This window comes from Gopherus flavomarginatus, chromosome 4 (assembly GCF_025201925.1).
Source record: "Gopherus flavomarginatus isolate rGopFla2 chromosome 4, rGopFla2.mat.asm, whole genome shotgun sequence".
Lineage (NCBI taxonomy): Eukaryota > Metazoa > Chordata > Testudines > Testudinidae > Gopherus > Gopherus flavomarginatus.
In genome coordinates this window covers 186,026,400-186,039,761 of record NC_066620.1, presented here as the reverse complement: position 1 = coordinate 186,039,761, position 13,362 = coordinate 186,026,400, and the positions used below count along the sequence as shown (strand labels likewise).

The following is a 13,362-nucleotide window of genomic DNA, read 5'->3' as shown; positions in this document are numbered from 1 at the left end:
CGTCAGGGATCATTGTCAGATTTGCAGAGACTTTAAGCCTTGTATGATGGAGGATCGGGAGGCCAGGTTGAAGTTCCTGCTTATAAAGGCTGTGCCGAGCCCTTCCTTCGAGCTGGTTGGACTTGGAACCAAGCACCTTGGTGTTGGTGAGGAGCGCTCATTCCACCAAACAAGATTCCCAGCACTGTTCACCATCCCCAGTGCCGAGGAAGAGGCATAAGAAACTGAGGGGATGTTCCCTGATGCCAAAGGCCAGGCATGGGGAGCAGAGCAGAGTGAGACCTAAGTCAGGCCACTCCTCTGCCTTGGCATTGCCGCAGTCAGCACCATAGAGTCTAGTACCAGATGAACCATCAGCACCTGAGGACAGTGTGATACCCATGCTATTGCAGTGCCTTCCACGCAAGAGGCACTTGCTGCTGCCAGAGACCCGCTATTGCTGTCGGTACTAGTGTCACTGGCAATATAGGAGTCAGTTGTATCGGTGCTGGAAGGCAGGAGGGAGCACATGGCCCCTAATTATGGTTTGGTTCCAGAGCCCACGGTACCATCTAATAGGAAACTGATCATGCTGGCTCGAATGCAAGCTTCCCCATCTTGGCACTGGTCTCCAACACTGGTGGGAACTGCACTTCCCTGGTCACTGAGGAAGGCTCATTGTCATTGAATCAAGAAGTTAAATTGCACTCCTCTCGTCTGAGGAGCCACCCCCACTATTCTTTCAGTCATCCCTACCCTGCAGTGGACCCAGGCACAGTAATGCCATTGAGTGCTTGGCATAGTGGGTCATGACCCATATGGAACCAGTGGGGGTTTCCTCCAATCTCTGGCCCCCATTTAGGACATTCTTATTCAGTGGCCTCCAAGAGAAGGGCACCTCCGTCCCATTGGGCATCACCTGACCAGGATTCAGATACCAAACCCAGCGCCAACTTTCTGGAACCTGCTTTGCGGGATCCTGTCAGCACAGAGGGAGAAGAGGAGTGCCCTCAGCCAGTGCTGGACTCCTCTCCAGACGAGGCTGTGTCGGGGCAGGCATGTCGCCTTTTCACTATAACTATAAGGGCCACCAGGATTTGCTGATGAGGGTGGCCTTAAATTTGGGCTTACAGGTGGAGGTAGTAAAGGAGTCCTCTCTTAGTCTGGTTGACATTCTAGCCATGGCAGGCCTGTCAAAAGTAGCCCTGTCTCTCAGTGAGACCATCATGGACCCTGTGAAAGCCTCTTTGCAAACCCCTGCATCTCTTCCCCCTACGTCAAAGAAAGCCAAGAGGAAATACTTTGTTCTTGCCCAGGGTTGTGAACTCCTGTACACTCTTTCTCACCCAGTCTCTAGGATCTCTGGTGGTATCTGCTGCCAATTAAAGGGAAAGGCAGTGTCTGCATGGTGCAACACCTAAAGCAAAGGACTCCAAAAAGTTGGACTTATTCAGTAGAAAAGTCTACTCTACTGGGGATCTGTAGCTCAGGATTGCTAACCAGCAGGTGTTCCTGCACAGATATGACGTAAACATGTGGGACTCCATGTTGAAGTTCAGAGACTTGCTGCTGCAGGAGGCCAGGCTGGAGTACTTCTTGCTGGTAGATGAGGGGAAATGGATAACAAGGGCTTCCCCGCAAGCTGCCTTGGATGCAGCAGTTTCAGTGGTCAGGTCCAGGCTTCCACGATAGCCAAGCATAGGAGTTTGTGGCTACAGTCCTCCAGCCTCCTGAAGAAGGGTCCAGCAAACCCTGCAGGACCTTCCCTTCGAGAGAGTTTAGCTTTTTTCGGAGCAGACCGACATGAAGCTTCATGGACTGAAGGACTCCAGGGTGACCCTTATGTCCCTGGGATTGTATATCCTAGCAACTTCAAGGAAGCACTACAGACCTCAGCAGTCCTCCTGGTACTCCACGCCACCAGGCCATCAAGACCCATAGAGGAAAAGGAGCAGGGGCTTTAGGAATAGACCACCCCCTCCCTTCTCCCTCAGAATCAATGTCTGTCCCATCCAAACACCCAAAGACTCCAAAAAGGTCTTTTGATGGGATGCTCCAGGATGTTGTACCAGGTTCCATGTTTCTGGATCCTGTTTTCCCTTTATTTGCAGACTGCCTATCCCACTTCATTTGTACTTACTCTCTCGTATCACAACAGACCACTGGGTACTTAATGTGGTGGAAGTGGGATATATTCTCCAATTTATTTCTACTCCTCCTTCACACCCTCCCTCCCTATCCCTCTTCAGGGACCCATCTCAAGAGCAACTTCTGGCTGAGGAGGTTCAATCTCTTCTTCAGGTGGGAGCTATGAAAGAGGGTCCACAAAATCTAATGGAGAAGAGGTTTTACTCCTATTATTTCCTAAACCCAAAAACTATGGGCAGTTCCAGACCTATTCTAGACCTGCGCCAGTTTAACAGCTATCTCAAGAAATTAAAGCACCTCATAGTCTCCCTGGCTTCTATTATTCCCTCCCTGGATCCCGAGGATTGGTATGCTGCCCTCGATTTAAGAGACACTTACTTCCACATATTAATCTTCCAAGGCCACAGAAGTTTCTTAGCATTCGTCATGAACCACACACACTACCAATTTGCGGTTCTCCCATTCAGCCTGTCAGTAGCTCCACAGGTGTTTACAAATGCATAGGGGTAATGGTGCCCTTCTTGAGGAGGTGACGGGTGCAAGTCTACCCATACCTGGATGACTGACTAGTCAGAAGCCGGTATAGAGCTCAGGTAAAGTCCAGCATCCTCCTCATCCAGTCAACATTCCAAGCCCTGAGCTTGCTAATAAATGTACAGAAGTCTACCCCCACTCCAGTACAGAGGATAGAGTTTATTGGAGTGGTGCTCGATTGTACCCAGGCCAGACTTTCCTCCCAGAAAGTCGGTTTCAGACAGTCATGTCCCTGATAGTATACCTCAAGGTCCACCCAATTACAACAGCCCGGGACTGTCTGATGCTTTTGGGCCACATGGATTTATGTACATATGTAGTGCAGCACAGAAGACTGCACCACAGACCGCTTCAGACACGACTGCCTCAGTGTACTCGCCAGACCGCCACCAACTGGACTCTTGATCTCACGGTACCTTCCCCAGTCCTTACCTCCCTCAACTGGTGGCTGGACCTGCTGGCGGTTTGTGTGGGCATTCCCTTTTCAGTGCCCCAATCATCGATATCCTCGATCTCAGACACATCAGTGCTAGGGGAGCTCACCTGGGTCTCCTCAGAACTGAAGGCCTTTGATACCTGAAAGAGCTCTCACTAAAAAGTCAGAGAGCTCAGGGCAGTTCACCTGGCTGGTCAGACATTCCTGCCTCGCATTATGGGCAAGAGCTTGTTGGTTCTTACGGGCAACACTGGAGCCATGTTCTATCTCAACAGGCAGGGAGGATCTTGCTGTCTCCCCCGTCGAGAAGCAGTTCAGCTATGTGAGTGCTGCATAGCTCACTCAGTCCACCTCGAGGCTTCTCACCTTTCACGAGTGCAGAACGAGTGGGCAGATCACCTCAGCAGATCTTTCTCCAGTCATATAAGTGGTTCCTTCGCCTGAACATCGCAAGAGACATTTTCCAGCAGTTGGGGACTCCCTGGGTAGACCTGTTTGCAACCAGGCACAACAGGAAGTGTCACCAGTTCTGCTCCCTGGGAGGTCTCAGCCTGGGATTGCTCACGGATGCCTTCCTACTCCTGTGGACAAGTCACCTGTATTACGCTTTCCCTACTATCCCACTCATGCACAAGGTTCTGCTCAATATCAACTGGGACCAGGCATGGGTCATTCTAATAACTCCAGGTTGACCATGTCAGCATTGGTTCGCCATGCTGCTAGAACTCTCCATGATGGCTATGATCTTGCTCTCTCTACATCTGGACCTGATCTCTCTGCATCATGGTCGTCTGCTCCACCTGAACCTCAGCTCCCTCCACCCGACAGCCTGGAATAAATGCCATGGCTAAATCCCAGAGAGCTGGCTTGCTCGGAGCAGGTTTGTTAGGTCCTATTAATACTGTGATTCTAAAAACCAAAAGCTCTTGGTAACTATTACTCTTGATGGAACACTGGCAGGAAATAAATCACTGAAGAGACAGCCGTCCGAACGACAGGTGGCTGGCACAAACAGTATAATACAAGAGTTCTTTCACTTACAGCTGCACTTTATTTTAGTCTGAAGCACTTAGATGCCCCAAAAATCAATAATTACTGAAGTCTGGATGGCTCTTTGAGTGATACAATGACAGCTGTCCAATTGGTCAGTTTTGCAGTAGCTGTTGGGGATCCGAAGCTTTGTCCATGAAGTGTCCCTGAAGAGTCCATCTACCCCATACTTCCTCTCCTTATTTATTTGGGTTAGTGTAACAATAACATGTCAATAAAAAAATCTTGTTAAGCAAACAATTTCAAAGTTTAAGCAAGAGGTTTCGTCAAACCATTAATTAGACAGATGTGTACTTGCAGAATCCACACATCTTGAGGGCCCTGACAAACACATACCAAAGGGAAGATATAGATAAGTTTCCTGCTTTTCTAAAACCTATACCTCAGCAGTTTCAACAGAGATCTTATCAGAAAGGACACAGGGCCCCCTTCCCTTCCTGACTTCTTGCTAAATTTGTTAAAGCCATTGCAGAAGCCTGCTAAGACCTACTGATTTAGCTGCTTTTGGCAATAAGCATGACAATCTATATTCCAGTTACTGATAGAGGTCCAGGCATTTTGCTGGTCTCCTAAAATCTCCCCATACACTAGTAGGTAGCAGGAAGCCATCTATCAGTGCTACTTACCTCTCAAAGTGGAAGCAGTTCTCCATCTGGTCTTCCCAACACAGAGTCTCGCCCACGCGGTCATCAGTTCATGATATTCTTGTTACACCTGAAACAGGAAGGTTTAGCGATCTCCTCAATCAAGGTTCACCTTGCAGTAATATCTGTTTTCTCAAGGTTCTAGAAAGACTATATCCCCAAGTGGGAGAACCTGTCCCTCCATGGGACCTAAACCTGATCTTATCAGGGACTTATGGGTCCCCTATTTGAACCGTTGGCAACATGACCCTTCTTATACCTTTCATGGAAGGTGGCTTTCTTAGTGGCCATTACTTCTGCTAGAATGGTCTCAGAGATCCGTGCCCTCACATCGGAACCTCCATACACAGTCTTCTTTAAGGACAAGGTGCAGCTACATCTTTACCCTAGCTTCCTCCCAAAGCTGGTTTCCCAGTTTCATGGCAATCAGGCAACTTCCTACCCGTTTCCTGTCTGAAACCATATGCAAATAGAGAATATCAGCAGCTTCACTCATTGGATGCTAGACATGCTCTAGCATTCTACATAGAAAGTACCAAACCATTCCGTAAATCCGCCCAATTGTTCATCGCAATAGCTGACAGGATGAGGTCTTCCCATCTCTGGTCAGAAAATTTAGTCTTGGATCACATCGTGCATTTTCATGTGTTACAAGCAGATGGTGTTCTGCCACCAGCTATCCTGACTGCCCACTCCACAAGAGCACAAGCATCATCAATGGCATTCTTAGTTTACATTCCTATTAATGATATTTGCAGAGCAGTGACCTAGTCATCAGTGCATATGTTCTCTGCTCAGTATGCCAACAGTCTGGGGACGATGCCAGATTTGGTTGAGCTGTTTTGCAGTCAGCATGTCCATGAGTTCCAATCCCACCTTCTATGCAACTACTTGGGAGTCGCCTACAATGGAATGGACATGTGCAAGCACTCAAAGAAGGAAAAACGGTTACTAACCTTTCTGTAGCTGTTGTTCTTTGAGATGTGTTGCACATGTCCATTCCAAGACCCACCCCCCTCTATGTCAGAGCTGTCTGGAAAGAAGAAATTGGGGTAACGGGGTCACTGGGCCCTTTATATGGGCACTATGAGCACGCAGCACGAGAGGGCGCCCACGCTGCCCCGATGGGCATCATCGAGGGGAAGATTTCCATTGATTGTGCTTGGGTCACGCGCACGCCTACAGTGGAGTAGACATGTGCAATACATCTCAAAAAACAACAGTTATGGAAAGGTTAGTAACTTTTTTTCCTCTCTTTCTGGTACCTTTTCTGAGATTGAGATCAGGGGCACATCCTCAGCTGCATCTTCTGTAAATGAAGAGTATGCTATGTTATGTTTAAACTCTTCAGAATTCTCTGTTTTGATCAGTTGACCACTCCAACTCTTGAGTTATGCATTAAGGGAATTTGAACAGGGAACACCACAATTCTTTTTGTTACTCATTTTATTATCACTGAAATAATGGTTCAGTGACAGCTACTGAAGAATTGAGTGCCTTCCTTCTGTTTAAAAAAAAAAAATCAGGGGAGAAATAAATATCAACTTACAGAATGGGAGGACCTATAATTTATGTGAGGTGTTGACATTTATGCTTGTAACTATGTCCTTTCAAAAAGAAATCCCAAGTGGGGGTTTTACAGACAGTTCTCATTTATTTAAATATCTTTTTATACCATCTATTAGTCATACAAGTAGAAAATGTCCTCGTTTATTCAATATTTTTTTATTCTTCATGTCACTTCCACAAGAGAAACCATTTGGAACTAATTTCAGGAATTTTTACCACAATTTTGACAGAGGACCAAAGCTGTTCTATTTTTTTTTAAAGTATGCTTTTTTGCCTGTATTAGTGTGCTTAGGGTGTTTCAGAAGAGGGTGTGTGTGTACGTGTTCACATGTGTGTATACGCATATGTACATGTATACTATGTATATAAAACCTGTGCTACCATGAAAAATCATTCAGTCTCTCACTCCAGACAAACTGAATTTAGACTGACAAGAGCCCTTTACCTAATTGCATAGTTATATTATATTATTGATTTTTAAGCAGAGTTTCTCACTGATCACAGCAGCGAGATCTACTTAAAAACTGATGGTATGATTTTGGGCTTTGAGAAAGTCCCTGTGGGTAGTTAAATCAGTCTGGAAACACTCAGTACAGACTGATGAAGAAACATTCATTTATATTTTAAATTGTAGTTATAAAAATGTAGCTAGACTGCTTTACTGTATGTATTTTAATTGAAATTAGAGTAAGTAATAAAATAAATGATTATTCCTACAGTGGACTGTTTTAAAAGCATAGAGTACCTCTCACAAGTTGCTTGTCTTTAAATTACAGACGCATGCCAAGTCTACTGGAGTATTTAAGTTACAACTGTAATTTCATGGGTATCCTGGCAGGCCCGTTATGCTCTTATAAAGACTATATTACTTTCATTGAAGGCAGATCATACCAACTGACACAGTCTGAAGCAAATGGGAAAGAAGATGTAAAATATGAACAAAGAGATCCTTCACCAAATGTAAGAACTATGATTTTTTGCAGTGCTGCTATATCTATCTATCCATATATATATATAGAGAGAGAGAGAGTCATTGCATGAAAAGCTTGGTTTGCATTATTCATTTACAGGCATAACTTCTCAGATATATCTGGAGTTTATTCAGTGGTACAGTTTTTTGTTTAAAAAAAAAAAAAGTATTTTTCCTGAAAGGTAGGTGTTCTGCATAGATTCCCACTGTTGGGTCTTCTGAACAAAAAGTAAATAATCTTGGAGCTGCCTAATAAGCTTACATGGTAAAATACCACCTTCAGATGAAGCAGTTCATGTGCACTTTCTTACAAGCATATTTGTCTGCATGAACTGCTTCTGAAAATAAGCCGGAAATAATGGGAAAAACCGCATGCATTTTGTCTATGGAATTTGAATGGGAGATTTATAAGCTATTTCAAAGTCTCTTAAACTTTTTTGTTCGCTTCCTTCTGAATTTCAGGCTAAAACTGCACATTTACATGTAACAAGCCCCTCTAATCGGGTCTTTCTTATAGGAGAGAGAGCTTTAACATGCCTATAGGAACTTTTTCAGTCTTAATTTTTTTCATTTCTTTATTCATATGAAGGACAAGTAAACAGATTGTTTGTTTGTTGTACAGATGCAATGTACCAATGACATATGTGCATCATTATTGTACCACACTGCACCCAGAATCCATGCACATTAGGGTTTTTTTATTTGCTCCTTTATCAGAGTGAGGGTCCAGGCACATATGGATGAAAGGCCTGTTGATCATCTGTTGCAAACAATACACATATGATTTGAATTAAGACCAATGACTACTGAAATTTTGTACATTACCCTTTTTAAAAACTGATCAGTTTAACATTAAGGATGTGGAACATACTTTTCCATCATCCTGCACATTAATTTGTCTGACTGTATATATGTACACATTTGAATTTTAGTCCAAGATACAGTGATCACCTCAAACAGAGAACACAGAGTTATTGTGAAAGAACTGGAGATCTCCAAATATATTGCCTCTCCAAATCCACCTCCAACTTACCTTTTCCCTGCTTAACTTTGGGTACGTCTACACTACCCGCCGGATCGGCGGATAGCGATTGATATATCGGGGATCGATTTATCATGTGTAATATAGATGTGATAAATCGATCCCCGATTGCTCTCCCATCTACTGCTGAACTCCAGCTCGGCGAGAGGCAGAAGCAAAGTCGACGGCAGGGCCGCGGCAATCGACCCCATGTCGTGAGGACGCAAAGTAAGTCGAACTAAGATACATCAACTTCAGCTACGCTATTCTTGTAGCTGAAATTGTGTATCTTAGGTCGATTTCCCTCACCCCACCCCCCAGTGTAGACCAGGCCTGAGGGTGAGGCCTATGAACATAAGAATGACCATACTGGGTTAGACCAAAGGTCCATCTAGCCCAGTATCCTGTCTACTGACAGTGGTCAATGTCAGGTGCCCCAGACGGAGTGAACCTAACAGGTAATGATCAAATGATCTCTCTCCTGCCATCCATCTCCACCCTCTGACAAACAGAGTCTATGGACACCATTTCTTACCCCATCCTGGCTAATAGCCATTAATGGACTTAATTTCCATGAATTTATCCAGTTCTCTTTTAAACGCTGTTATAGTCTTAGCCTTCACAACCTCCTCAGGCAAAGAGTTCCATAAGTTGACTGTGCGCTGTGTGAAGAAGTTAGTCTCTAAGATGCCACAAGTACTCCTATTCTTTCTGTGTGAAGAAGAACTTCCTTTTGTTTTAAATCTGCTGTCCATTAATTTCATTTGGTTACCCCTAGTTCTTGTATTATGGGATTAAGTAAATAACTTTTCCTTATCTACTTTGTCCACATCACTCATGATTTTATATACCTCTATCATATCCCCTCTTAGTCTCCTCTTTTCCAAGCTGAAAAGTCCTAGCCTCTTTAATCTCTCTTCTTATGGGACCTGTTCCAAACTCATAATCATTTTAGTTGCCCTTCTCTGAACTTTTTCTAGTGCCAGTATATCTTTTTTGAGATGAGAAGACCACATCTGTACACAGTATTCAAGATGTGGGCATAGCATCGATTTATATAATGACAATAAGATAGTCGTCTTCTTATTCTCTAGACCCTTTTTAATGATTCCTAACATCCTTTTTGCTTTTTTGACCGCCTCTGCACACTGTGTGGACATCTTCAGGGAACTATCCACGATGACTCCAAGATCTTTTTCCTGATTTGTTGTAGCTAAATTAGCCCCCATCATATTGTATGTATAGTTGGGGTTATTTTTTCCAATGTGCATTACTTTACATTTATCCACATTAAATTTCATTTGCCATTTTCTTGCCCAATCACTTAGTTTTGTGAGATCTTTTTGACGTTCTTCACAGTCTGCTTTGGTCTTAACTATCTTGAGCAGTTTAGTATCATCTGCAAACTTTGCCACTTCACTTTTTATCCCTTTCTCCAGATCATTTATGAATAAGTTGAATCGGATTGGTCCTAGGACTGACCCTTGGGGAACACCACTAGTTACCCCTCTCCATTCTGAGAATTTACCATTAATTCCTACCCTTTGTTTCCTGTCTTTTAACCAGTTCTCAGTCCATGAAAGGACCTTCCCTTTTATCCCATCACAACTTAATTTATGTAAGAACCTTTGGTGAGGGACCTTTTCAAAGGCTTTCTGGAAATCTAAGTACACTGTATCCACTGGATCCCCCTTGTCCACACATTTGCTCACCCCTTCAAAGAACTCTAACAGATTAGTAAGACACGATTTCCCTTTGCAGAAACCATGTTGACTTTTGCCCAACAATTTATGTTCTTCTCTGTGTCTGACAATTTTATTCTTTACTATTGTGCTTGCCTGATGTAGATATGCTTGTGCATATGCCTCAAAGTGGTACTAAACTTTACCACATAATCTTGCTAGTAAGCTTGCTATCTGAAGGTCAGAAGACCAATATATGTGTGAATGTATAAAGGATTCTACCTTCAAAATACTCTAGCTGCAGGTAAGCAATTTCCCTTAAATTGTGTTGCTCATACAGTGCTTGACTTTTTTTTTTTTTTGGTAATTTATGCTGCATTCGCTTTTTGATGTTAAGATTAAGATAAACTGTCTGTGCTCCTGATACTTCGTTTCCCAACTGGTGTTAGAGAAATTTTGGCTGCATTTTATAACACCAGTGAGTACTGCGTGCTTTTCAAAAAAATTTGGATTATCTATTTGTTTACTGCATTTGCTGTATCAATTACAACGTTGATTGTTTTGTTATGACTCATGTTCCAATCTTGTTATCTTAATAAAATGCTTATTGAAATATTTTCCTAGATTCTCATATTAATTTTACTTTTTAAAGAAAAACAAATCACTAAGTAACTCATCAAAATAAGAAACTTAATGAGGATCAGCAAATGTTAATATCTTAGATGAAAGACTCTTTCAGCTAAATTTACTATGTGCTTCCTTTCCTGTCAAATTTTATTTCTGTAACATCAAATATTCATGCCAGCCTCCTCCTGTACACTTGTGTTAAGTGCATGACATGAATCTAGTCTAGCATTTTACTGTGTTAATTGCATGCTAACTGAATCTAGTCAACATTTTAAAATGGTTTATTTCATATCTCCCTCCTATTATGCCTTTTTACAAGCTATCATTTGTTGGTGCTCAAAGTGGTGTCAACAGTCAGAAATTAATATCTATCTTCGTAAGTTTACTTTTATTATAGCTGTTAGCTATCCTTAAAATACAGGATTCCTGTGGAAAAAGTCTCCCTGCTTTTGGCTTCTTAGACTATTTTTAGATGTTGATGCTTTTGTTAGTTGCCTGCAGTTTTTAACTAATTGATTGTATAATAATCTCAAATGTAGTTCATTAGTTTACTGAACTAATTTTTGTTTGTGTATCACCCAAGAAAATTTAAAAATGAATCCATTTCAGTAGAAGTGTAAAAGTTTGCCTGGAAGATTTAATTGCTTAAGGCCTGATCCAAAACTCTTATGAAGTCAGCAAGAATCTTCCTATAGACATCAGTGGGCTTTGGATCAAGCCCTAGGTGCTGAAAGGATAACAAGATTACCCAACAGAATTTTTTTGTCAGGCTTGGTGATCTAATTTTTCCAAGTTCATAATGAAATAGAATTGTGAGATCCCGCAGTCAGTTACTGGAGCAGTAAAAATCATAGCAAACTGAAACTTTGTGGAGATCAGGGCCAAGGCCTACAAAATTGTATTAATTGACTTGAATGACTGAACATCTTTCAAGTATGATATTGATACTTAGGTAATGTTTTGTCACCATGAAACTATGGCAGTGTCTGACCAGTGAAATATGGTTTCTTAAGCTGCTTTGTGTTTAGGTAACGAATAGATCAGATACATGTTTTTAGAGAAGGGTATTTCTGGTTTATGCTGAAAAAAGCAGCTTTCCTGTTATATAGAGACTTTTTAAAGTAGAAGGGTTGACAAACATTTGTAAATGGCAGAAGCTAATAGCAACATCTCATCAGCTGTCCTCTAAATCAGAATTACTACTTTTAGAAAGGATTTTACTTGTTGTATGCTTTGATACACTACCTTGAAAACATGAACTGGTAATTCTGATACTCTTAAGTGAATTCACATTTTTCAAAACCACACTTATATAGGAAATTGAGTTTCAGCTTTTGTGATCTTGGGTGAGGGTCAATATTCTTCTCACACAAACTAATTCAAAATTTATATGCTATGTGTTAACCTCAGATTCTGTTAGAGGCAGGGACTGTCTTCTCCTGTGTTTGTATGTAAAGTGCTAGAATAATGGGTCACTGAACCTGACTGGGGATCTCTGGGGTTTACTGTCATACAAATAATACATAAGAACACTAATGAAATAGTATTATGAACTTAAAAATCAACATAATGAGCAAAACCATAATAAAATTATTACAAGTTGTCATCTTCTTACCTAGACATTTATCCTAAAACATACAGTGTAAATATAATAATAAAATATTTAAACAGAATAATCTTTGTACACGTTATTTTCTCACAATTGTAGACCAAAACCACCAGCTTCATAGTTTTATGGTTTGAATTTTAAGAACTAAATTTCAGCAAAACTCCCAATGTTCTACATTTCACATTAGACAGCATCCACCACCTAGCAGTCACTTGTGCTCATTTGTACTCAATTTGTGTGAGTACAAATGCCTGGGATTTGCACCCATGTATTTGCACTGAGTGTGTGCATATGCAAATAAATGATTTGTGTGTATAGATTAAGTATTTGTTTATGTAAATTACACATGTACTAACATGTGAATAATTGTGAGTGACTTGTGGAAATTCAGCCTTTTGTTTACATCCCCAGAGAACAAGAGATTAATGCCCTTCAGCTTTTCCCTTCCCTTGAACAGGAACTCAGGGGAAGGACTAGAAGAGTGGCTGAATAGGAGACAAACGGAAGAATACTTTTGGGAAATTAAGGCTCCTCACTGAGAAGTCTCAGGATGGAGCTAAACATTAAAAAGGTTTTTTTTCTGCCTACATTCTGATAATTTATTTTACTTTCTTGATAAACACCAACCCTTGAGGAAGAAACCTTGCTGACTCCAACTGCTGAATTATCCAAGCTTTTCTGCTGAATTATCCAAGCAGTTTATTGAATTCTGTTGAATCATTCCATTATCTGATTTTAAAACCTTTGAGACAATTCTCTCTCAGAGTTCTGTGATATGTAAAAGTCACTAACCACACCCCCTCAATGCTCTCTCTGCTTACCATCTTCCTCATCACCAGAAAGTGCAAGAGCTCATGTGAACCACTATTAATGTTTATGCAGATATGCCAATATCTTCGGTAATCTAATCTTAAATCTTTGACAACATGAAGGATTTAAGAGTCACGTGGAGGAAAGGGGTCACATAGCAGTTTTGTAGGTTTGGGTACTTAACATTTTTTTAAGGATTATAAATTTGAAATATTGAAAGTCTGAAGTATTTAACCAGTATTCTTGGCCTCTGTTGTACATAGGTTTTTATACCACCTTCATC

General features: G+C 41.7%; 1 protein-coding gene and 1 long non-coding RNA gene across 4 annotated transcripts in view; one reads left to right on the top strand and one right to left on the bottom strand.

Moving 5' to 3' along the window:
* MBOAT2 (membrane bound O-acyltransferase domain containing 2) overlaps positions 1-13,362 on the top strand; it is a 219,997-nt gene that overhangs the window by 165,668 nt on the left and 40,967 nt on the right. For all 3 annotated transcript variants that reach the window (XM_050950800.1, XM_050950801.1, XM_050950802.1), the window contains one exon: positions 7,137-7,320. In XM_050950800.1, coding sequence (XP_050806757.1) covers positions 7,137-7,320 — 184 coding nt within the window. The remainder of the gene's footprint in view (positions 1-7,136; positions 7,321-13,362) is intronic.
* Positions 2,034-13,362, bottom strand: part of LOC127049812 (uncharacterized) — a 74,238-nt gene continuing 62,909 nt past the window's right edge. Inside the window, exons 2-3 of the long non-coding RNA XR_007774069.1 lie at positions 4,774-4,861; positions 2,034-3,678 (exon numbers count right to left, since the gene is read on the bottom strand). This is a non-coding gene — a long non-coding RNA (uncharacterized LOC127049812). The remainder of the gene's footprint in view (positions 3,679-4,773; positions 4,862-13,362) is intronic.